Source organism: Apostichopus japonicus, chromosome 5 (assembly GCF_037975245.1).
Source record: "Apostichopus japonicus isolate 1M-3 chromosome 5, ASM3797524v1, whole genome shotgun sequence".
In the NCBI taxonomy this organism is placed as follows: domain Eukaryota; kingdom Metazoa; phylum Echinodermata; class Holothuroidea; order Aspidochirotida; family Stichopodidae; genus Apostichopus; species Apostichopus japonicus.
In genome coordinates, this window is record NC_092565.1 from 12,647,891 (window position 1) to 12,674,259 (window position 26,369).

The window sequence follows — 26,369 nt, forward strand, 5'->3', positions numbered from 1 at the left end:
TTTTTAAGTAGGGATAAAACCCTTGATTATATTCAAAGAGTGGACCACAGTAGTTTTAGGTTTAGCCTGGGATGTCATCATGGCAATTACTCTTCAAAAAGGTTTCCTAACATTATAATCTTCTTAAAGGCATTGAGGACTCGCCCCAAACCGTGTGCGGCCATCTGAAAAAGTTAACTTTCTGTTGCTTGCAAGTGACGTTATGTTCGTGTCTCTACAAAATGCAGACAATAATGAAACCTGATACCTTGTTATCTTTAGCTGGACCTGAGATGTCCATCGCTGTATCGTTTGTATACTGTGCTGTGGGTAATGACCGCAGCTATATGTATGTACTGACTGTACACTAGTGTCTAATTACCGACGGTAGCAAGCTGTGAGTGTAGTTTCTGGGATCGATGGTGGTGTTTAACACTTCTGTTACACCTCATTCGAAACTAGGTCAAATTACCGGCATTAGACGTTTCTTTTGCGAGAGTCTTCACACCCTTTAACAGTTGATTTCAAGTATTCAGATTGCAACAAGATACATTTAGAATGTTTGCTTAGCTTACAGTATCTACAGAAGGTTCTCTGTATTTGGAATTCCATCAACATGCAACTTTCATTTAAAAATGTTATTTTCCTCTGTGAACAGGTCAGTTAGTTAACATAAAAAGTTAAAAATAAACCTTTTCATCTGAATAGCAGTGATGATATATCATCAGGGTTATAGCTAGGAGATTGTGAGTGCTGGTTAAATAAATTTGCGAAGCGTACGAGCGAAGCTGGGGTCCAGGGGCAACGCCCCGGTGGGGGTCGAGGGGGCGAAGCCCCCGAAGCCAGAGGGTTTTCCCCTTTTTGTAAGGGTTTGGAGGGCTAATTTTTATACCATTTTCTTCTAATTTTATCATTCAAAGTTTTATACATTTGAAGTACGAAGTACAGCTAGACTTCGTTTTACACTGATTTTAGCTAGTACTTTTCATGATGATTTTTGCTACTTTTCAGATTTGCAATTGGTAAATAACAGATAAAGGTGACGTTATTATCATGTTTTACAGCAAGGGAAAGATAAATTTGTTACTTTTGTATTTCACAAGCATTTAATTTTTTTTTTGTGCCAGCCAGTGGACTGTTTATTCACTTCCAATGCCGGCCGGTAGGCGTGAGTGGCAGTTACCACCGGCCGCCGCCGGCCGGCGTGGCTATAACCCTGTATATCATTAATACTCAATATTTTCGATTTGTTTCAATCAGTTCAAGAAAAAAAAGGTACAAAAATGTTTCAAACAATTAAGCAATTAATTTCAGCCAGTGGAATTTGCCTTTTAGCTTCAGTTGTTTAACTGTAATGTACACAATAGAACAAGTGGAAATTTGGAATTTGACAAGATTGATATTCCAGAAATACAGACAATAGTACTCATATATCTAGACCATACAGTATGCTGAGCCTCTCCATACAGTACAGTAGTCCTCGGCCAATGACACAGCTGTCTGTTCAAACAACAGTTTTAATTCCTTTGAGAATTATCATACATTGTGAATTTGTCAACCTCCCCAAACAGAGGAGAGACACAAATACATAGACCCATACAGCAATTAACAGCATGGCAAATTGATAGAGACAAATTTATCCTTTGACATTTCTTCCACATTGGTTTCTGATTCAGTCTGTTAGTACTACTGTAGCATGGCAGTCATTAGGTAAACAGTACTACTGTAACATACTGGCAGCTGAACTCACAGGGAACAGATAATTAGAGAATTGGTTATTTCAAGATGAAGTGATCTTGATCTTGAAAGTATTTGTTATTGGCACACATTCATGGAAGCAAACATCAAACATCTGTACAAACAGCAAATTAGAACTTTGAGGATGATCGTATGAACAAAGTTAGCTTTGATACGTTTGCAGACTGCTAGAAAGCACTGGTCAATGATGTTCAGTATAAGTCTAATTTCTGTAGGTAACACTTTTAAACTTTTGAGAAATGACCCTAATAAACAAGTGAGGCTCCATCAATCAAAGGGACAGGACTATTTCTTTTTATAGACAGCCTGTTAGGTCAGTTCACCAGATGCAACACAAAACCCCATGGGGGGGGAGGAAGGAGCATTACACTTTGAATGCTTCAAATGACATGTTTTCAACAGGTACAGTATTGATTGTTAAGGACAAATGGTGTTGAATGTCATTCAAGTTAGAAGTTAGAAGAAATACTTTGATTGACTTGTTACAAAATATCCTTGGACTATGCACTAAGAAGCCAACAATGTCATCATCAATGAAGTCTTACTAATCAGAAAGCCAGCAGGCTTAGTGATTCCTAGCCTTATAAATTTAGACTCTTTGATGGAACATGGAGCTATAAACAGATTATAGCTCCATGCATGGAATCACCTGATTGATAGAGCAGCTGAGGAAAATATGTCTTAATATAATAATAATAATAAATGAGACTTATATAGCGCCAAATCAGTAAACAAAAGTTACTGCTCAAAGCGCTTCACAAAGAAAGTAAATTAATTTACAAAAGAACAAGTGAAAAAATGGGTCTTAAGTAGACTTTTGAAAGTAGAAAGTTTATAGCATGTTCAAATGTGATCTGGTAACTTGTTCCAGAGATAAGACCCAGAGTATTGGAAGCTTCTGTAACTATAGTTCTTCAATCGTGGTTTTGGAACAGTTAAAACAGTTTGTTGGAGGAACGAAGTGTGCGAGTTGGAGTATATGGCAAGAGAAGTTGTGACAGGTACACAGGCCGTTCAAGATGATGAGCACAGAAGGTGAGAAGAAGTATTTTATACTGGATTCTGTAGCTGATAGGTAGCCAATGAAGTTCCTTCAGAAGTGGGGTGGTGCGGCACTTTCTTCCTTTCCTTTTCACAATACGGGCAGCGGTGTTTTGGATCTTTTGGAGTTTCTTGATGGTCGAATCAGGAAGGCCAAATAAAAGTGAATTAAGAAAATCAAGCTGTGATGTCACAAACGCATGGACCAGTATCTCGCAAGTCTTATTATCGAGGTAATTCCTCATCAAACTGATTTTCCTAAGTTGCCAATTTGCAGAACGACAGAGATTAGTAACGTGATTTTCAAGTGACATGGTCTGGTCAAAATATGCACCAAGGTTTCTAACAGTTGAGGAGATATTAATAGAGTCTTTACCAACAGTAAGTGGTGGAAAATTAGGTGTAACTTCAGAGAAACGTGATCGAAAAACAATAAACTCTGTTTTATCACAGTTTAGTTTCAACTGATTAGTTGTAAGCCAAGTGTTTACAGCACTTATACAGGTTTCCATTTTATGAAAAGCATTTGGCACATCATCCTTATCGAAAGCAAGAAGTAATTGAGTATCATCCGCATAATGATGGAAATGAACACCATGGTGCCGAATAATATCACTCAACTCCGCAAGATATAAAGAAAAAAGAACAGGTCCAAGTACAGAGCCCTGTGGAACACCAGTAACTAATGGACGAGGAGACGAGAGAACATCTTCAATTTTCACCTGTTGATAACGCTCAGTAATATAATAATTGAACCAGGATAGAACAGTACCACCTAATCGATACTTTGACTGCAGTCTTTCTAACAAAATGGAATGATTAACTGTATCAAAAGCTGATGATAAGTCTAAAAGAACTAAAAGGACAAAGCAGTCTTCATCAAGCTTGGATGTAGTAAAATTATGAACTGCATTGAGGGCAGTTTTCGTACTGTGACCAGACTTATAAGCTGACTGGTATGGTTCGAGAAGATTCTCCTGTGTAAGATAATCCATTAAGCGAGATAAAACTGTCTTTTCCAAAACCTTTGAAACGAAACTCAAGTTCGAAATAGGGCGATAATTTTTTAAACAGTTTCTATCTAAGCTGGTCTTTTTAAGTACAGGAGTCACATGAGCAACCTTAAAGGAATCAGGTACGGTTCCTGTTGACATAGAAGTATTGACAATATTCGTGATGAGAAGAATGAGTTCTGCTGAACAACCTTTAGCTAACCATGTTGGCAGCGGATCAAGCATACACGATTTTGATGGAGAGTTTTTGATAATTTTAAGTATTTCATCTTCAGTAGCTTCAGAGAAACTGTCGAACGAAGATGCAGGCGATGGCTCAGTCAAACAATTTGCAGAAAGATGAAGGCCTTGACGATTTAACATAGTACAAAGTTCCAAGATCTTCTTGGAAAAATAAAGGGAGAATCTCTCAGATAACTCTGTATGGCAGGAATAGTTCGGCAGGATGGCACACTTCTGTTTATTTGAAAGAAAATCAACAGTCTTGAAAAGATCTTTAGGAGATGATGTATCCGCAATAATAGTGGCGTAATAATTTCTCCTTGCAATACAAATTTTGTTCCGCACAACTTTACAATGTTCCTTAAAAAGTTCTCTATGAACAGATAAACCTGTTTTGCGCCACTGACGCTCGTGCTGTCTCCTAACTTTCTTAGCTTGGACAATATCATGACTAAACCAAGGTTCAATTTTCTTGTCAGGTTTGACGACCTTCCTAATAACAGGGGCATGTTTATCAAAAATAAAACTCAATGAATCATAAGTAGAAACAAGTTCAGGGAGTGAACCCTTTTGATCAACCCTGCAAATTGGGCTATCGTTGATATCAGATCTAAACTGAACCAAGTCAATATCTTGTGTCCTACAATAACATATGACTGGTTTATTCACAACAGTGGTCTTTGCACAGTTAATGCTACCGGTAATAATCATATGATCAGATACATGTGGATCCAATACAGAAATGTCATTAATAACTTGCTCTGTGACACGAGAAATAACTAAGTCAAGAATGTGACCATGTTTGTGTGTTGGTGTAGTAACATGTTGGCACAAGTTTCCAGAGTAAAGAAGGGATGTAAACTTTTTAACGTCAAGAGATTCAGAATTATCCATATGAAAATTGAAGTCACCAACTATGAGTAATTTTCCAGGAGTAGTGTTAAGAAACTGTACATAATCAGTAAACTCTTCCAGAAAGAAATTGACTGTGAATTTATTGGTAGAAGAAGGAGGTGGACGGTAGAGAACCACAACTCTCAGATTCGCTAATGCACTAAAAACTTCGAGACTCTCAAAAGAATGATATGTAACTGAAGAACTTGAAGTCAAGTACCAGAACATCAGCAAAGAGTTACATAACTTGATCATTGCAGCTGGTATTATACTTCTGAAAGTTGATGACAGATAAACTGGTAGAAAGTTGAAAACCCTCTCAACACACTTAAAGAAAGATACTGCTTTGTGTGAACTTTACCTAGGTCATATAGAATTAAATGCACATGTACAGTTTGTTCTTTTTGGGTTCTAGCAATCTCTGCCAAAATTGCAAATTCCAGGTGACTGAACTGTACATGATTCACACAAACATGGTTCGATGTATGACAGATCTCTATATAGAGCACAGTATAGCATATAAAGAGCAACCAGCAATGAATTATAATTCACAGGGGGAAAAAAATTATCACAGGGAACTTTTCATACTCCTTATCCTTATACAGCCACTTTCCTTTAGTTTCTCAGTTTACTCTATGTCTCTTTCAGCCTACTCTTTCGTCATTCTTGGATTTGGGTTCCACCCAGAATTATCCTAGCAACAGAGCACTGTCTCCACGACAGTGGCTTATTTACCACAAAGTAAGTTTATAATAATGTCCCTCAACTGTGACAAAGGCAGATTTGTGGTGATCTCCAGACTACAGGTCAAATAGCACTAAAAAGACCAGTGTACATTATACTCTATTGTTGGCAGAGAAAGTGTCTACGATAAGAACATATTCATTTACACAGAACTCCCAACAGATTGTGTGCTGTGTGAGTTGGCATACAGTATGTAACCATGGTAGAATGTCTTGAGGTTTAACATTTTCACTTGGTGTATTAATCTATTGTGTTCAGTATCTAGAAAGCTCTAAACTTCAAACTGAAATGTTTCAAAACATTGAAAAGGATGGTATGAATTTGATGTTTGTAAACATATAGACGCATAGAAATACCTCAAGCTGTGCTATGATATATCACTGAAAAGTAATATCCCAGAAAGTGTCTAACACTTACAGATCAGTTGTTTTTCTTTCTCTTCTTGCATCTTAGCCCCCAAAAATGAAGAAAATGAAACATTGTAATTTACTTGACAACCTATAAACAGACAAACTGATGTATACAAAATGATGTATACCTGTACACTATGCAATATACACATGAATGAGCCCTGACAGAATATTCAATGTGATTTAAAGTGTTCCTCGTAGCTTCCATTCTGCTGCCCCCCCCCCCTTGCCCCTTTCTCTCTATCTCTGGTCCTACCTTCTCCCTTCCAATAAAACTTTCTTCCCAAACTAAACGGCAATATAAGAATGCATCAAAGGTAGTTGCAAAATAGTGGCCCTCATTTGTTCTAGAAAGTCAAACAATTTGTCACTCATATTCCTGACTTCAACCAGCATTTTTAATGTCATCCTCAAAAGTATTTGTTCCCTCACAGAAACATTTCATATTTTTTTTATAAAAACACTCCTCAATATCTGGATCTTATGTATGCAAAACCCACACAGGATATTGTAGTAGTTATGAAAACTAACAAGTAGCAATTCTATGCATGCTAAAATTTGCAACCAATATTGATGACCTTTAAAGATCCTGCTAGGAGAAGAAATGTCAGGCCCACTTACTTTTACACAAACTTTAAAGTTGAAAGGAGCTTTCAGAAGGTAAATGTTAAATTAACAACGACAAAAAACAAGCATGCATGCACATGGAAGAACAATAACTGAGCTAGCTTATTTTGTTCCATGAAAATTCAAGAATAACAATCTTGAGGATATTAAAAATCGTTTAGTACAATCTCGGGAGTTTATCATAATATCAAGGGGCTTTTTTTTCAAATTACAAATTTTACATTAAATACCATGAATTATTTTAATGGAATCGGAAATTTGTCACAGGTGATCCATACAGCATCAGTATGGACTGCAACAATATGAGAACATATTTGACAGGTTGGCTGATACAGTAACTTAAAATCTGTAATACAAATTTGCCACTATGACTAACTTAACTTTGCCTTCCATTCCCAGCCACTTGCTTTAAACTTTTGTAATTTTTTTTTTTTAAACACTTTTTTGAACAAAAACAACACAACACAACTTACTGGCACGAAATAATTCCCTTCATCTATTCCTGTACTATATATATGCATTTCTTCTCTGTATAAATAAACAAAGTGGTTTACTGTTAAATTTCCTTATTTTCTTCCAAAACACTGACTTCCTCATGATTTCCTGTATATAAATATAAACTAATTACGTTCAGTCTCCCGAAACTGCTCCACAAGAAGAGCCAAATTTGTTCCACTTGAAAGCTTAAAATATTTTAGAGAGGTACTGTATGATAATAACTACTACAGTACTGTTTTACTTCTTGAGTAAACTTTCATCTACAGTGTCAGATGTAGACTCTTACCTGGCATTCCCAGGACCAAACATGGCTACCACTGAAGATAGCAATTTTCTGGGACAAATGATCTCTTCTTTTTATTTTTTTTTCTATCTTACATTGGCATCGAGGTCAATTTCCAAAATTGAAAATGTCCAGATTTTTAGGAAAGTTCTGATACAGTTGTAATATAAACTACAGTGGAAAATTAAGCTATAAATTCTCTGATTTGAGCTCAGAAAGGGGAATTGTCAATAGTGATATTTTTCAACGATCCTGATAGTACAAGGCATATATTGCCAATTGGTTGGGGTGGATTTTGGTCACTATCAAACAAATGCAGTTTGTACCGTTCTAAATAATTCCCCACCCCCTTTTTTACCAAAAAAGCATCACAGTTGTTCTCCCCTCTTGAGATATCAGCACTACACAAATTTTGAACTACCTGTATTGTTGAATATTAGTCCAATAAGTGAGTGAGTTGATTGAAGAAGCTGATTCTGCAATTTACACTTTGGTTACCTGATTTTGTTCCACTATGAAAGGTTGAGAGATGACAGTGATTCTGAAATATCTTGAAAAGGTTTATTCCAGATACGTATTTATAGAATAGTCAAATTTGCTCATATTAAAAGTTAGTTCAAACAGTTCAAAACATTCCACATAGAATAAAGTAAGTTTGAAAATGCCAATAATTACTGTATTTGGGGTGCCCAGGCATTGAAATATTAATTTTAATGAGAACAGGACAAGCTGGATGAAGGTCACTTGGGAAATTTACTTTCAACTAAAGGTTAGATTATAGCCTAAGGTGAGACATCCCTGTTATCCAGGGACAGTTCCTGGCTTCCATTTATCGTCTCCAACTAAGAGTGTCAAGGTAAATTTCCCCAGATCTATGCTGTCCTGGGAATATCTCAAATATGTAAAAAAAAAAAAAAAACTCTGAATATTAATGATTGTTTCTTGCCTTCAGTAGAAATGAAATTTATGATTGTTTTAAATAGTACAAATATAGGTGTAGACAACCAAAGCAAAGCATTTAATTTCACAGGATAACATCTTTTTTACACTTTTCAGCATTAAGTGATAAATAATGAGACTTCCAGTCGACTGCAAGGTTTTGGGAATTTGGATTTGTACCTTGGAAAAATTTACTTGCATCTGGATGAGGTTATTTCAACATGTTGGGCATTTGATAGCAATCATAGTTAAAACATAGAACCACCAAAACACAGGGAGACCCTCAAAATGCCTTACTCCCATTAAGTGTACTGAGCAGATACTAATCATTCATGTCAACAGAGAGGTAGGGGTGGGGGGGGGTGGGGGTATTGGAGTCAACATCAATATCATATGTCCCCAGATTTTCTGGAAGAAACTATATGGTCACTTTCAGTGCAAGCACTATATAGCCATTGAGAAAAACACTGTACACTAGTGACTGTAATGTGTTGTATGCACGATATGGCATGAGCTAAAACGTAGTTAAATATCAATATATGCTGGTACTAATAGTAAGTGTATGTATAAGCTGATACATATATCACTGGCAAGATTTCATATTTGACAGGTGTTTCTCAACAATGTGTATCTAGTTGGTATCTATAGTAGGTTCAAGGTTCAAGTTTGCTACAATTAGTTAAACCACAAATCAGTGATGGAATCCCCAGATACCATTGACAAAAATTTGACATGCATTTTAATTGCATTATTGCTTGAAACAAATTAAGGTCTTTAAATTCTTCAAAGGTCTTGATGTTAGTATTTGGTGGGGGGGGGGGGGGTGACAGGGAAATGGACATATTTTGTTTCCATTTTTGACAACCTTTTTCTTGAATTTATTTGCAAAATTTCTGTCATTTGGTATTGTCACAGTTCTCTGTGTATCAACAATATGCTTTCTAACAATGTGATTTTTCACTGAGTGTCAGTATGGCTCCTTTTGTAAACTTTATATACCACATCAAAATAGCAAGTTAGTAACAGCTCTAATACTTACCATAGGGAGGGCCTGCAGGTGAAATCAGTTTTAAGAATCCATCTATAATGTTCCAAGTTGTCTTGAGTGTAAATCCTCCAAGTTCTATGTCACCTGAATCAATGTTATAAGCATCACCCTCTGGGAGGGCATCAAAAGTTAAGGTTCCATTGTCATTTATGTTTTGGCCTGCTACAAAAGATCCACTGAATACAATAACACTAAAGAACAGTAACGGAACCAATCTCCATTCAACAGTTCTGGTCATTTTGCAATTGTAGAGGATCCGTCCTTCCTGTGGAATGTATCTCAGCGACTGTAAATGTAAGTATTCTCCAGTCAACCAACAATTATTCCAACCTCACTTTTTGCTAAGTCATTTCCTGTTGTATCATCAACTGTGGGAAGAAAACAGTGCAGAAACTTAATGTGTTCATTTTGAATGGTAAAAATCCATCATCAGACAAAACATCAACAGACACACACAAGCAGTGGCGTGTTTATGCAACACTTCCCCTCACACAGCCCACCCCTTATACTCACCTTTAAACCTAACTTAACAATAAGAGGTTACTATGAAAACTTAACAAAAAGTTAGTTACTAAAATACCGTATGTTTTCGAACTCTGAAGTGGTTGGTATGTTGTGGAGTTCAGTGGTAGTCAGATTGCCTCTCGCCAACTTCGCCAACCTTTTACAGTAACGACTTTAGACTGATAATTAATAGTTGTTCCAATCCTCCTTAAGTTGAAACCTCAAAGTAAAGTTTCCTCGGAGTAAAGGTTGGAAATGAGAAGGTCCAATTGCCAGTGAAATTCTAACCAGACTACACTGGTAGGCTCCTTATATTATTAGTAACTATGAAGAGTGGCCTACCGTTTTTCAACTTCTATTTATATTTTCTCAATCCAAGTCTATGACGCAAACCAACTCTCCACTGAAACTGGTAAGCTGTGATTCATACTCACCATACTTTGATACCAGGAAACAGTTATTTCTACTCAGCCATTCAGCGAATACAAAGTTTTGGTTGCGCATAACAGAAAATAATTTCTGTGCTGTGAACCTGCTTCTTCGTCCTCTGTATAGCGCGTGTATAGTGTTCCACTTCAGCGAGCGATCACCGTGTCATTCGTTACATGTTATGACCGTGGATATCGTTTCTCGAAGCGAAACATACGGAAGCGTAGAAGGGACATTGCATTGACGAGTTACCAACTTGACAAAACGACAATTATCTGCAAATTGACGAGTTGCACACTTACTACCATCTCGACAAAATGACAAAATTCAGAAAATTGATGCATTGACGAGATAACGGATCTCGTCAATGCATCAATTTTCTGCAAATTGACGAGTTGCACACTTACTACCGTCTCGACAAGATGACAAAATTCAGAAAATTGACGAGTTGACGAGATATATGATCTCGTCAATGCAACAATTTTCTGCAAATTGACGAGTTGCACACTTACTACGTATACCATCTCGACAAGATGACAAGATGACTATAAATCAGGTCTATGTATAAGTAGTCGTAATTGCAAGGTTTTGCTAATGCATGATTTTCGTAAGGACTAAAAACAGGGTACATACTTAGAACTGGACCAATTCCTCCCGGCTGACTGCAAAAATTCCCCGACTGAACCTTTTTCTCCCGACTGAAGATCGGAGGTGGGGAAGGGGGTATATCCCTCCCAGCCCCCCCCCCACCGGCCGTAATTGCGCACGACACTGGTAGCCCCTTGCATGCTTCAGTACACTGGGGTGTACCCTAGCACGCTGTGGACTGGTGCCCCTGTATGCTCCAGTACACTGGGGTGTACCTTCATTTCATTTCATTTATTTATTTTGGTTCTATCACAACATAAGTATGACATATGACATAGAAGGAGATAAGAAACAAAACTTGTGAAAGGAAGTGTACTAAAAAAACCTATAGGGCTTGTTGGGTAGTGACGCTCCCTGAAAAAATATAACTTTACAATTAGAAAAGAGAACCCAAAAAACAAAACAAACAGAACCACCCTTCCTCTCCCTTCCGTCACCCCCCCCCCCCCAGGGACGTAGCCAGGGGAGCAGGGGAGCGACCGCTCCCCCTTTCAGTGTGGATTTTTTTTTTAGCTGTCGTTTTTTTAGCATGGTATTTTGTCAGTGCTCTTTTGATCTTGAATACTCGCCAGCTCCGTTAACTCGATTATAATCGTAGTAACATTCACGCCTACTGATTCAACTACTTACTTAGTTTGGCAGATGCAATTAGCTAAATTTAGCTTATAGCCAATGACAAGCCTACAGTTGGCCACTGCGTAATAAAATATACATATTGCCTACCTAACCGCACTCTATGGAATGTCACGAACTGTATGCACAGCAACGTCGACAGCGTTCGTTCAATGAGACGTCCTAAGTTGTTGCACGAAAACAGCATGTTATGAGGCTAAGCTAGCAATCGTACGTGATACGCACTTCCTATAAATAATCATTGCACTGCTAATACACTGCGATAACGATATTTGTTTTTAGGCCACTGCATATCTGGCTGTATTACAAAATATGAAAGTTTATATTGTCCATCAGTTAAGTTCGTCAAATGTATTAAAGACATTGGACAATAAACAAGAATCATCCTACTGGAAAACTTGTAAAAGAGCACTATGTTTGTCTTTCTGATATATTATGTAAAAGAACATGTAAAAGAATTTAAACAGGAAACAAAACCTGCTGATACTGATATCATATGATCAGGGCGTAGCCAGTATGTAGCACGATAGTTTCATTCAACACTCCACCCACCGAAAAAAGACTATAGAATCCGATCTTGTCAGTTTCTTAACATGTAGTTAAGAACCCGTTTACGCAGATAATATTTCAGTTGAGAAAACACTTGAGAAATTTGCATCAGGTGGCAATCGTCGGATAGCTCTCGCCTTCTCTTATTAGGCTAACTTAAACATTTACTAGCTACAGTTGTATCAAAGACATTTCTGTATCTACAAGTATCAGAAGTTGAAAAGTAAGATACTCTGTACATGCACCTGCAAGGGCGGCGGAACCGGGGGACACAGGGGGCAAGTGCCCCCCCCCCACTTTTCCTCAGGTTAAAAATGTGCACTTTTTCTACATAAAACTTGTACTCTTGATCACCTCATTAGGTCAGCGATATTTCAGTAAGAGATCTAATCCTAATTTAGAACTATCAGGGGCGTAGCCAGGATGTAGCACTGTAGGCCCGGGCCTACACTTTTCTTGGCCAAGTTATCTTTTTTATTAAAACACCCATAATTCAAATCCATAAGCTTGCTGGACGAGTTTAAGAGTCTAGACAGGAAAAACTATTGAAATGAACGTAGCAAGATTATGGTAAAATTAGGTGACCTATTCTTCTGTCATCTAGGCTGCCATTTCTATCGCGTGCCATTTCATTCAAAAGACTAGGATCCGATCTTGTCAGTTTTTTAACATGTAGTTAAGAACCCGTTTACGCAGATAATATTTCAGTTGAGAAAACAGTTGAGAAATTTGCATCAGATGGCGATCGTCGGATAGCTCTCACCTTCTCTTATTAGGCTAACTTAAACATTTACTAGCTACAGTTGTATCAAAGACAACTACTGGCCATAGCTGTATCAAAGACAACTACTGGCCATAGTTGTATCAAAGACATTTCTGGCCTATCTTTGTATCTACAAGTATCAGAAGTTGAAAAGTAAGACTACTCTGTACATGTACCTTGCTAATTTTAATACATTATGTATTATTGAATTACGTACTATTTTAACTCGTTTGTTTTTTGGGAAGTGATATTGAATGAGGTGTCTCAAGTTAGCAAGAGGCCAGGGAACCAGAATGAACATTCGGGAAGGGCCGTTTCCGGCCATCTGGGGGGGGGGGGGGGGTTTGTAAAACCAAAAATTTCTTGTACGCTCCGCGCCAACTGATGGTGGCGCTCCGCTCAGATAGTCGTGCCTACAACTTTGAAAATCCATATCAATCGCAAAAAGTGCTCCCCCTTTCAAATTCCTGGCTACGTCGCTGCCCCCCCTAGTTTTAATTCGCAGTTCTAGTACATGTTGATGAAGTGCTTTTGTAAGCTTTTTCTAAAAGCAACTTAAAATGAAAGGTATAGGGATTCCAAAGAGTTATGGCCCGATGATGTAAGCTAGATATTATCGTGACATTGTCTTGGTGCAGGTAATCAGCAAGTTGCCTATATAGTAATGTGAGCGTGGATGTTTGAGTTTTGTGTAAAGAAGGCATTCAGAGTATCTGGTAGTATTTTACGAAATCCCATTAGTGCCAAACAAAAAGTATTTTTAATTCGTAATAACGAATTAATATTTCGTAATTACGAATTAAAAATTTTCGAGGCATTATTAAATAGTATTTGTTTGTACAATTGCGAACTGTGGGGCACAACGAAGGATCTTGATCGCAAAATTGACACTTTTCAAAGGAGGCTACTTCGTAATATTCTCAACATTAGATGGACCAATAACAATTGGTTATCAAACGATGAGCTCTACAATGAAACCAACCAAACACCTTGGTCATCAATAGTCGCACATAGAAGAATGAGATTTTTCGGTCATGTATAGCAAGACTCCAGGAGGACGCATTGAGACATACTGCTAAACCAGTAGGAAGGCCCGAAGACCTAGCTTGGAAAAATAAAGTCGCAATTTAAGCACGTTAACATTAACAATTTCGAGGAAGCAATAAACCTTGCGCAAGATCGAGATACGTGGCGGAGGTCAATCACTGAGCAAGACGAGACTCAACTTACTACTATCAGCCAATTAAGGTGACACTTAACCGAACGACTGGTCTACCAAGTGTCCAAGTCTATCAATGGTTGCTAGGTTGTCTGCGAAGCCAATTTTCTTCTTCGTACAATTACTTTAATTCCGAAGATATCTATGATTCTTTTGTCTTTACACTGATCGCTATTATTGTTAAACATGGATAACAATATTAGGCAATTACTTGCTGCTGCAGCTCAGCAGTCAGGTAAATATTAATTGTTTTGTATAAATCTGAACCACCCGCTGATATAGATTCTAGACTGGCTGAGCTTAACATAACATACTAATGTTACTGTTAGTAGGTGGATGGGTTTCACGAATTGAGAATGGTCTAATTAGTCATTTCACATTTGTATTTCTCCTTGTAACAAGTTCAATCTTATTCCACAAAAAATGAGGTTAATATGAATATCTTTTGACAGAATGAAAAGAAAATTGCGGTTCGGCACACGAGGCTGAAATTGTAGATAGGAAAATGGGTACATACTAAATTAGCCTTGCCTACAGTAGCTAGGCCTAGATTAACTTTTCTATGACTTGGAAAAATCGACCAAGTGACCAACAGAACATTGTTGTGACCCAAAAGTAGGTCATGCACCATAGTTTAAAGACCATTTTTCTACTGTACACTTTTAAGTTAATGATTATTGTCCATGCATGGTTAAATGCCTTTGTAGTATATATGGTAGTAGCATGGTGACTTCGAAGTTCGGACACTTAAGACTTAAAACACCCCAAAACTAAATCTTCTGGTATAAATCATTTGAAAATATACTTCATATGGTGGGAGAATTTTGTTATAGTACGATACACGGCCAAACTTTCTTTCCTGCAAACTGTTTTCACGTTGTTTTCCAAGAAGATTCTTCGTGATTGTGGAACTGTTATTTCTTTGCTAGAGTATTGCGAAGTTCGGACATGCAACCCACAGTGTGGCGCTGGTGATAAAATTGGTGGCGCAGTTGCTCTTTCAGTAATTATAACAGACTTCATAGATCTTCGTCATTTTATTGACAAATATGTAAGTAATTTCTTGCACACGGGTCATTTTGGAGAGAAAATAACTGTAGCTTCGTACTTTTTGGTGAAATTTGACTCTTCCTGTAGATTTTCATGGTGAAATTGTGTATTTCTTACGGTGCCGAACTTCGCAGTATGCCGAACTTCGCAATACTGACTATACCCTAAAATTAAGACCTGGCCCTAGCCAAAGCCAGCTTCTGATGGTTTCCTAGTTTGGTGTTGTGTATCTTTTAAGCAAAAGGGATATAGTCTAATATTGAAGCCTACCTGAGTAAAATTACCCAAGAAAATGGAGCAATAAATAAATGACATTGTCATAAAATGGCAATGTCATGTGTATTTGAACCCCAACCAACTCTCCAATTCACAAACAGAGACCCCCAATCTATAAAAAGTATAACTCCAACAGTGAGTGAGTAGTGATCACTCCTTACTTGGAAGTGAATCTGACATACTTTTCCTTCATTCATAGTTGCTGGCAAAGGCTCCTTTTTGGATCAAGCTTTTACTCAGCTTAAGACAGCTTCTTCCTCAAAGGCTAATGTAGATGGGTCATTGCCTTATGGGTCAGATCTTTATGTCATTTGTGCTGAAATTGCCTTGAAGGTAAGTTGTCCTTACTTTAAAAACAATTGATCTGAATATTCTACAAGATTTCACATATTTCTGCTTATATAGATATTTAAATATTACATACATTTAGCATGTAATCAGCTCTGTCTAGAATACATTTATGAATAGTACTGCATGTTGTGGTTTATGCCAAGACTTCTTTCTGACAACCTTGCCGCTTTCTTCTCTGTAACCTTTTAGAATACTTTTACCCGCAGAGAAATGAAGCATCAATGGCCAGAGATTGCCTAAAGATGTTCTTTATGAAGACCCCTCCACCTAACCAGTTTCTTTGTCGTGCGTACCTGTGCCATGCACAGCTATTGGCTCCTAGAACGGCCGATGATAAGGTAAGCTTATGTGGAACAGTATCAAAGTAACTACCACTTAACGTACAAGTAACTATTCCTAAGATGTAATGAAACATCTGCTGTTCTTCAAGGTATGTTAAGATGTTTAACAAATCTCCTATTATGTGACCCTTCCGAATATGTTTGATGCGATGTAGAAATCTCTGTTTAATTGTTGAGACTTTCCTCAGAAAGCAAGAGCTACTTAACTGTATAATTTAGGTGTGTGCAGAACATCATAGGTGTGCCAAATTTGTCATTAAAATAATTAAATTTAAGATCTTCAATCTTGTTTATCTGCTAAGTTGCAACCTTTAATTGTCTTGTTACTGGTCATTACATAACCATTTGACAGAGTTTAAAGCACTAAGTTAGGTAGCATCAAGGGTGCATCCTTCTTAACAAAGATTTTTTTTTTTTAATCTACAAATCTTATTTCTTTATGAAATGTCAGATTGTTTAGAAAAAAATATTTTCTCTTTATTCAGGAACAATTAGAGAAGGCAGTTTCATTCATTCTGAAGGCTATTACTTTTGCAAAAGGAAATGTGAGGTATGTAACCTTGTCTGCATTAGTCTGCTTGTTTTCTGTATCCTCTTTTTTTATTTCAGTTACCTGTAAGTATTGTACATATACTGTAACACTCACCATAAAATTCACATTTTCTCAACTTAATAATACCTATATGATAATTACATGAAATATATACAATTTTAACACATTTATATGTTTTGCTAGACCCATTTTTTAATGATACTATAGAGCCTCGCCTTAATGCTTAATTCTTCACTGCGGCTTTACCTGAGGTTTAGGAGGGTGTTTCTCATTGGCGGAAGAGGGATGCACTCTCGTTGGCAGGGCATGTAGGAGGCCAAGGTGGCAGAGCCCTTTTGAGGGTAAAAGTTTCAAATCCTCCAGTAGCTGCAGTGGTTGCAGGTTTAAGTTGTTCTCTCTTCAAAGCTATTTCCCAGCACAAAACTATATATCAGAAAGAGGAATTACTCTGAAATGTCTTCGAAATGCATCTCCTTCTTTTCTCTCGTTCTCAAAGTTTTAGCAAATTATGGTAGGGAGGACGGGGAAGATATGGGGTGCTATGCATTTCATCAATAATACATTAATGGTAGATTCCTAGTAGAATCAAACCCTACTTCTGATTCGTTAACAATTCCTCTTCAGGTATCATTTTCTGGTGTACAATGCATCCGTGTTGTATTGGCAGTTTTGTAGGCCATTCCTGAAGCCCACTTATCGAAAGTACCTCTCAGTGAGCTTACACTCGGTGGTCAAAGCCTTGGACGATATTGATGATAAGGACGTCGAGTGGCGTGCCATGCTGATGATAGCTCTGATAGAGTGCCACATCGATGCCAATCATATCAAGGAAGCAGGAGAGGTCAGCAAGGTCACGGCTGACTTCAGCAAAACCAACGTACCAAAGCTCTTCAAACAGGTCCTTGCCTTACAGGTGAATGATAGCATCGAAAAAATTGTGGAAGAAATCGAGTGAAAGTGTTGAGTTATATACGATGCACCGATAAAGTCTGTTAGTTTTGAGGACTCTCTGCATAAAAAGTTGGATGTCAGGAATAATCAGACATTTTACCTTTATTAAGATGTAGTTGTTACAGATAACTGGTTAGGCTGGCAGAGATAATGTGTGATTACAAGAACTGTAGTGACATGTAGCAAGTCTTTTTTATAGAAAGTAGTGAAAATGTTGCAATCCACACCTTTTGTCTGATTTGCAGAAACATCCAACTGTGTCCCTTGATCATAAATGGTAAAACATGTAGATGTCTGTGCCTGAAAAGTCTTGACACTCATTCTTTTACATTACAGGTTCGTCACAGTTTGGTGGATCTCACCAAACTAGCCAAAGACCTGAGGCAAAGCTCAGACTTGACTGCATTTTATCGCATCATGAAACTTAGAGTGTAAGTACGTTCTGTACAATCTTAGGTCGTCACGTGTCAGTTATATTCAATACTTAATACCCAGAAGGAAGCAAAATGAATGTTATGGCCTTAGTTACATTGGTGCATTTTGTAATTTGACGTTTTGTTCACCTGTATCCCCTCCATCATCACTGTCCAGGTACCCCCTCCCCCCAATCCCCCTAACCATTCTCCACAGTGAAAGTGATAGCATATGGGCATTGTATACTGAATTACCCAAGTAAGGCTCAGTGCATTCAACGAATTGAAAGTAGCTTTACAGGTTCTCTTTTCGTACAAATTTATCCGCTTGATGTTAGAAAGTAGTAAAATGTTACCAATTTCCTCAGCTACCTTGTCCCTAAATTGTAATCGGAGGGAGAGTGCATGTAAGTCTTTTGACTTACATAGTAACATTTCTAGTTCCAAAGTGACCAGGATATTGTGTTCTGTATTGTGAGGAGAGAAAGGTGATGAGCTGTTAAAAACTTGTTTATTTGCTAAGAAGGACTGAGCAGACAGATGTTTAACTATAAGATGGTCTCACATTAGATCCTCAAACCCCGGGAGTGGGGGAGGGGGGATGACAGAAACGTTGGCATCAGGAGGCAAATACAATTGATTAATCTTAGTTAGCAGCAGATGTAATTATTATATTATTCTATGACTTGCCCTATTATGTTTGCAGTGCTTTAGAACAGCGAGAGGTAACAGATATAAACGGTACCATGGGGAAACTAATCGGTCAAGTTCTCAAGGAAGATGATCTGTCTCGTCCATCAAGTGTCATTAGCTCACTGGGGAGAAAAACACCAGCAGCAGAAGAAAGGTAAAGTTAAATAACAGCAACATATTTCAAATGGTATGCAAAAACAGTGATATGATTTTACCTTGCATGCACCGGTAGTCAAGTTGGTTGCTAAGAAGTCAGTATATGAACCGAGTGCTGATACATAACAAGAAATACGGGACAATAGTTTATCATCTGTGCATGCAAGGCAGTGGAATACAATCAGGTAAAAGAGTAATTGCTGATTGTAATTAGTAGCGCAAAGTTGAAGGCAGCAATTCCTCCACAATTCTTTTGTCTGTAGACTTGTTTTACCAGCTGTTTTTGCTATTTATTATGCAGTATCTCTCGCAAAGTGACCATGATTCCTTACCCAGTTGTGTTGCATTTCATTACTAAGGATATCGACCTAAGGGCATCAGATTTCTCCCCTTTAACTAGTTTAGTTGTTTAGATGATAAAAAGATTAATTGTACTATATATCGACTAGTTTTAGTACTAGTTTGAGAGATATAATATTTACTAATAAGTCAGTGTTCTTTTCCTCTGTTAGATTATGTTAATTAAATCCTTTCTTTTATATTCAGGTTAGTTTTGCTTCCTAATATATGAGATAAAAGTAACAATTGATAAAATAAGGAAATATCAGGACCTAACGAAAAGCTATTGAAATGTTTTGTCCACTGGTTTTTAATTCACTTAAGCAGTTTGTTGTTTTTGCAAAGTTACAATAACTATTCAGTATTTTCATTTGACCAAGCTAGTGGGAACATCTGCCATCTGAGGTTCACTCAACGAACATAACAGCCCTGCCCAGAGTGTCATATGCATATGTGGCTATTTTCTTGCTAGATTTGCTGTAACTATTTAAAACGCATCACTGTTGATATTTGCTTTGAAAAGCTACTCTTTCTCCGTGTATGAAGCAGGTGTTTAATGATACTAATGCAAACTGCTAACAATAAGCTTTGTGTAGTACGTATTCTTGCAAACTGAGATGTTACAATTCAACACTTCCAGCAGCTCTCAATATGACACAATACAACAATCATTTTAATTACCGTCTTTCATCTGCTTTTCACAAATTTTTGTGATCGTTTTCTGACACAATTTTTTTATTTTACAAAGGCTTGCTGTTCTTTAAAATGCTATGATCTTGCTTTATTCATGTTTTATGCTTTGACAAAACTAACCACTCAGCAAAGGAAAACAATCCATGACTCCAACACCGAGTATTGCTTCAGGGGTGGGCCAAGAAGAGCTGGGCAGCAGAAAGTCATCTATCATGTCAATCACACAGCTAGCTTCAGCTGCAAATGATGTGTAAGTGAATTCTGCTTTGATCTTGATATCTATACTAACGAAATAAAGAGGTAAATGGTACTAATTAACTAATAATGGTATACTAAATGAACTCTTATTTATTTTCTTTGATGATCTTTCTCATGCTAAACAATAACCATCCTAAATCAATTTATTGGAGTGTCATTCAGCAGTAGCACTTGTATGATTATTGTTGCCATGTTTTTGTTGACAAACACACACACACAGATAGACACACCTTGTTTTTCAGTTGTATAAGCTACTGTACAACCGAGGACTTTTTCCTTTATTATAAGCCTTTGCCTGGGATGACCAATGACTATATTTCTCTAGTGTTCAACAGCTGGTGACAGGACTTTCTTTTGTCCCATGTCACCAGGTGCGAGGCCTAGACAAGTACCCACATACATACATGCAAAATGAGCAATAACAACACAAAATTGTGAAAACTTCACAATAACTTGCTTGTTCTTCACCCATGCAGTGACTGTCAAGTAGCAACCATTACAAAGTGCCTACAAACATTTTGATTACCTTTTCATTAAATCATCATTTACATTAAAACAGAAGAAGCCAACATTGCTTGAATTTGTCTCGTTAGAGTAGTTGTAAAGTTTGCATTGTCTTTGACTGAGATGACAATCTGTTATTAATAGAACCAAGACACCCCTATATATTTTTGCACAAAATGGAAAAGTGATTAGGAAGTTGATTAATTATTCAATTCAGTTCTCAACATTACATCACATTGACACATATTCATATTTCACTATTAATTTCACTTTAAAATGCAAAACTGAAACTAATTTGAATATTCAATAACACAATTCAATTGTTACAAATTACTCTCTTTCATAACTGCACTTGTATTAACTTGTCTTTTTTTATTTCTTTAGGATTAAATGTGGGGTAAATCTGCAATCAGGAATACTTTCTTCTATTGTTTGATTTACCTATTGTTATTATAGAATTGACTTTGATTGAAAATGCTGCTCTTACCAGTTGAAGAAAGTGTTGTTTTTTGGTGGAGTTTTTCTTGTTTAGTTTATTTTGTTTAAAAGTCTTCAATTTTAGCAGCAATTTCAAGTTGAGACATCTACCACAGTCATATTTTTGCAAACCTCTCGGGTCTTTGCCTCCTTTGCACAACAAATGCAGTGAAATGCACACTTGTCTCCTTTTTGTTGTGATACTAGAGGGAAACAGCCCAAACAGGTTGGAGATGCAAACCCCCCTGAGCCTTTGTCTGAAGGGGAACAGTAAGTTCTCTTTATATTTTCAGTTATCTGTTTTGAGTGTTTTCCTTTGCCCTATCTGTTCCTCATAAAACTAATCACAAATTTTACTCTAATTATCTCAATATTGGTGGCTGGACAAAGAGGTCATACCACTGCTGATTCTAACTCTTTCAACTAACACAAAGAATTTATGCTTTTATTACACTTTCTTTCCTATCAGCATCATTAACAGCTTACTGCTATATTATCTCAGTTTTTAACCACTTAACCAGTTAAATCCACTTAACCAGTTAAAACCTGACTTATCAAGTTAAGTTTTTATGCATATATTGTTCTTTTGTATCATTTTCATGCTTATTTCAAGATAGCTAAGGCAGAAAACAAAAATGGCAACTAAATTTGAAGAATTTCTCTATTACTCTCAGTACAATTATTTTCAATTAGAATGACAAAGATTTCTCGTTCATTAGCTGATATTCATATTCTGAATGGTGTTACCAATGATCTTGTCTTATTTACATAATCTGGTTAATTTATTATATTTTTCATCTCTTACAAAGAACAATTGGAAAAAGTCCTAGTAAACAGTTTCTGGTCATATTATCAACTTTCTAAGTTGTTCTTCTGATATTACATCATAAAAAATAATTACTTGAAATTTCATGTTTTGTAGTTTTGGAATATTATGAATAGATCATCCCCCCCCCCCCACTAAGTTAAGGAGAAGGGAACTTATGTGTTAATTATATCAATCTATGATTATCTATTTACTGCTGAGCCATAAATGTCAAGACACATGCTACAACTGTTGTATGCTAGATTCTCAAACTATATGCCAACGTATAATCCCAGCCATTATTATTTCAACACATCCAGCGTAATTATTTGCATTCAACCTTTTTTTGATACTTTGTCAAATATTGCATCATGTTATGTTCTACTTTTGCTTTTCATTTCTTTGCTTTCTTATGCCACATCATTTTGCTAACATGTTTCCTTGCATGCATTTTACCTGACTGCTTAACAGTAAAACTGCTGCTTCTAAATGGAGGCAATCAGGAGTAGCTATTGGTCCAATCAAACTGGATGAAATGTGAGTAAAAGATTCATTATATTGAAACTAATTTTGTCAATATGTCAAACACCCTTTTGTTGGGCAGTTTCCATCATTCAATCACATCATGAACAGTTTCTTCAGTTGGTTTGCAAAAACAAATAATGGAAAGTGCAAATGTATATATAATTATGAACATAGGGGAATCTTGTATGATTGATTTAATAACAACCTTATTTAGGATTTGGTTCTTTCAAAATCTATTTCTTTGTCATTCATTTTACAAACTGAAAATGAAAGAAAAGAGGTAAACAAACCAGAAAACAAAATGTCTTTCAAACCATATGGAAGGTCAAAAAGCAAAAGAAAAAAAAACATCTTCCGTGTATGTTGTGGTAATTTTCAACTTATCCATTTGACTTCCACTGTATCGTTTTAGTTTGACTAGAACCTCTTTTATCTGAATTTATTTGGGGCTTTTGCATTGATTTCTTTGGGTTAATGTTTTAATCATTTCCATTCTGTTGCATATTCATGTTGTCTTTTATTGGACTACAATCAGTCACTCCGTCATTCATGAACATATGGAGTTCTCACTTAAACATTTGCTCTCTGGGAAAGAATAAATTGTGATTATGATTATTTATAATAAAATAAATAAGGTTGGGTACAGGTGAGAAATCTGAAAATTTACTAAAAGTTAACACTCAAGTTGACACTTTGTAACCATTGTAGTTAACAGGTAGTTGTAAGTTCTTCTTAGCTTATCTTTACAAGTTGACAGAAATTTGATTATGTTCTAATCTAAATTCTAGTCTAGTCCATATAGGTCCTTCTGTCCAGTATCAGTCTTTCTGTATGTGTGAATTCTATCTATTAGTCATATGCATTTTACTACCTTGCAGCCTTCCAATGTTCTTTTGTTTCAAAGAATTCAATGCTACATTTATTTATTATTCCTAGAGAAGAATGATTGTCACATTAATTTTGTTGTCACTTTTTTCTTCATTGATTACCTTAGACCAGAGCTATTGTTAGAGTTAGCTCATTTGTGCTCAGAGTTTAATCAACCAGAACTATTGAAGATGTGCTTAGATGGACTGAAGACACTACCTATTAAGGTAAACTCAAACAGATTTCAAAAAATTCTTCTCTTTTTGAATGAGCTTGACTTGTTTTAAAAGGAAAGTAGAAAGTTGTGAGTGAGAAGTACTTAATAGCAGTCTTAAAATTTGATATATACTTTAGAGATCAGCGTGACACTATTCTGGTGATTTCTTTTCGACAGGACAAGACCATTTATTTATCAATGGAATTTCTGGAATGCGAATTGATGGTTCGTAATTTGGGATTTGCACAGGAGATGTACACGAAGAACTCAGTTGAGGTATGGATGTAATATTTATGTTTAGAATTAAGAGATGTTTTCCAAAGGCCTCAGATGCATGGATGATATTTTGTGACAAAGACCCTACAGACAATAGAATTCACTAGCCTGATACAACAAAAAAACATATTGTATTGCAATTAAACTATTGATTACAGTTGGAACTTAGCATTCATTTAAATTTTACTGAAATAGTCATTGCTATATGCCTGGTTGATTTTATAGAAATAAATTTGCATTACTTTTTACTATTGCATTTTGTCTGTTGTATATATCTGTGAAAATTGCACCAAAAAAACAACAAATAAAATAACAGAGGGGCAAAAAGTAGCAGTTGGGAGAAGAGGTTGGGTATATTCTGCAGGATAAGTAGCTTTTAACTATGGTAGTTATATGTAGGTGCAGTTATCCCTCATGTATGTGTAATATTTGTGTTCTTTACTCAAGGTTCGTCTCCAAGCTGCTGAGAGACTCAGTGAGGCCATCGTTAACGCTGTGCGGTCTGGAGATCCAGACATCATACAAGTTGGGTGTGTTACTATGTGGAACATTTGCTTACCTCTTATGCAAAATAACATCAGGAAAACAGTCAGAAAGCAACTAACATTGATTGCTGATGCCTTGGAAGGAATAGACAGGTAAAAATGTTTGTCACAAAGTTAAAATTAATTTGACTTTCAAGATATCCTGAATTTACCGAAAGTAAGCTTTAAAAAAAAGTAAGCTTAAAAGCTTAAACGTAAGCTTAATGTGTTTTGTTGTTAGAATTTTGTAAGCTGATTTGCTGTTAAGCAGGATGAGTAAAAATGAAAGTCATGTGTAAGCAAATCTTTTCCATCAACATTTGACCCTTTCTGTTCTTACAAATATCTTGGGGCAAATTGAGTTACTTTGAAGAAATATAGAAATGAAAATTAAAATATTTTAATGATGGTAGTATGTCAATAAAGTTGAGTTTTTATTTATTCAGAGGAAAGTCTTCATTGTTATTGAGGTTTAAACACTGATTATCTTACGGTTGAGAAATCAAGGAACTTTATGATAATGATCAAAGGAAGGGGATAGGGGTGCAAGGGAGGAACGATGTGATTAGGGTAATTCCACTGTCCCAAGCAAAGAACGTATACAACCCTCTGATGTGGATATAGGGTGTATGCCAAAAGTAATGTAGTTTATTTCAGATCATAAGTTAACCATATTCTCTCAATTCAGTGTGACCTATTCACTATAAGTTGTGTGTTGTGAATGATTGCTTCCATTACCCTCCAGTTTGTTGATTCTACTGAGATGTCAGCTACACACAGAGCTTGCAAAGATAGAGGAAGATGAAGAACAAATTGAAGTTGCTATGGAACATTTGAAGAAGGTAATATAGCATACTACGTTATTATTTTATTATTAATTGATACAGAAGTTGGTCAGTATAGCCGGCCCGAGACAATCACGACTTAAAGGTTGCTATGGCAAAATGCCTAAATATATGTCTCTTTTCAAAGATTTTTAAGAGGTGGTTTAAAATTACTGAGAAGTAGAACATGTTTATAGAATGTTTCAAGTAATTACAAGAAGAATCTCAGGTATAAGTCTATTTTTTTCCATTTCGGAGACTTGACTACAATTCCAATAACGCCGAAAGCTTTAACTCACTTTAGCGGACGTGATTGTAAAAACCTCAGAGAAGCATTTGAATATATCACGCTATGTGCAAAATAGGGAATGTTCAGGAACTTTGCCCAAAAATGTCCTCCAGAGATTTATCTAAGGAATAATTCTCAGTGATTTCAGAGACTGCAGTTGGTCAAGTTTTGGCAGAAAGTACCGATATTGACAACGCCCTCTGTCGATTTAGGGCGTGGCTGGGGATCCCCATTTAGAATCATTACAAAACTTCCCAAATATTCCTTTTGATATCTAGTGGTTTTACTTCTTCTATCAGGCAATTGGATTTGACGATGGAGGTCAATACAGCGAGAGGTTGCAAACATCTCTTCATCGACTGGAACTTAGAGCAGAGCTTTACAAGACTCCAGAGAGGATGGAAGATAAGGCAGCCATGATCATTGAACAGGTAGGTTAACTGTATTTATCTAGATTAAACTTGTTGACTATTGCCAATGAAAGCAAAGACTTTTACTTTATTTTATTATTAATTTAATATTAGCCTGTTTTATTATAATTATTATTAAACTGCTCTATACATTAAATTACTGGAATGTATTAATTTCATTTATTATTATTTTTTGAAATTAAACTGCTCTTTACGTTTAAAGTCCAGAGAGTGTCTAAATCCTCTATCCAAGTGGCATAGTGAAAATTTGTAAAATGTGCTCATATTGGCTCCCCCCCTCCCCCCCCCCAAAAAAAAAGAAGAAAGGTGAAACTTCATAAGTATCACAAATTTTATGTAAACTTGTGTGCAGAAA

General features: G+C 36.4%; 2 protein-coding genes across 13 annotated transcripts in view; one reads left to right on the top strand and one right to left on the bottom strand.

The window, feature by feature from the left end:
• The window catches only part of LOC139967695 (prominin-1-A-like), a 57,204-nt gene extending 46,651 nt beyond the window's left edge, over positions 1-10,553 (bottom strand). For 4 of the 6 annotated variants that reach the window (XR_011793081.1, XM_071971707.1, XM_071971708.1 and 1 more), the window contains exons 1-2: positions 10,395-10,553; positions 9,448-9,824 (exon numbers count right to left, since the gene is read on the bottom strand). Coding sequence is in view for 5 of the 6 variants with exons in the window: in XM_071971707.1 (XP_071827808.1) it covers positions 9,448-9,694 (247 nt within the window). In the remaining variant the exon portion in view is untranslated. Of the gene's footprint in view, positions 1-9,447; positions 9,825-10,036; positions 10,275-10,302 lie in introns of those variants that run through there. The other 2 variants (XM_071971706.1, XM_071971705.1) reach the window with 2 other exon arrangements.
• A 3,661-nt stretch (positions 10,554-14,214) lies between these two features.
• Positions 14,215-26,369, top strand: part of LOC139967699 (cilia- and flagella-associated protein 46-like) — a 52,697-nt gene continuing 40,542 nt past the window's right edge. For 2 of the 7 annotated variants that reach the window (XM_071971716.1, XM_071971717.1), the window contains exons 1-15: positions 14,263-14,436; positions 15,727-15,860; positions 16,085-16,216; positions 16,705-16,769; positions 17,397-17,685; positions 18,060-18,154; positions 18,843-18,983; positions 20,145-20,267; positions 21,464-21,526; positions 22,533-22,598; positions 23,581-23,680; positions 23,848-23,946; positions 24,394-24,584; positions 25,216-25,312; positions 25,883-26,014. In XM_071971716.1, coding sequence (XP_071827817.1) covers positions 14,388-14,436; positions 15,727-15,860; positions 16,085-16,216; positions 16,705-16,769; positions 17,397-17,685; positions 18,060-18,154; positions 18,843-18,983; positions 20,145-20,267; positions 21,464-21,526; positions 22,533-22,598; positions 23,581-23,680; positions 23,848-23,946; positions 24,394-24,584; positions 25,216-25,312; positions 25,883-26,014 — 1,776 coding nt within the window. In that variant the 5' untranslated portion in view covers positions 14,263-14,387. Of the gene's footprint in view, positions 14,231-14,262; positions 14,437-15,726; positions 15,861-16,084; positions 16,217-16,704; positions 16,770-17,396; positions 17,686-18,059; positions 18,155-18,842; positions 18,984-20,144; positions 20,268-21,463; positions 21,527-22,532; positions 22,599-23,580; positions 23,681-23,847; positions 23,947-24,393; positions 24,585-25,215; positions 25,313-25,882; positions 26,015-26,369 lie in introns of those variants that run through there. The other 5 variants (XM_071971722.1, XM_071971719.1, XM_071971718.1 and 2 more) reach the window with 5 other exon arrangements.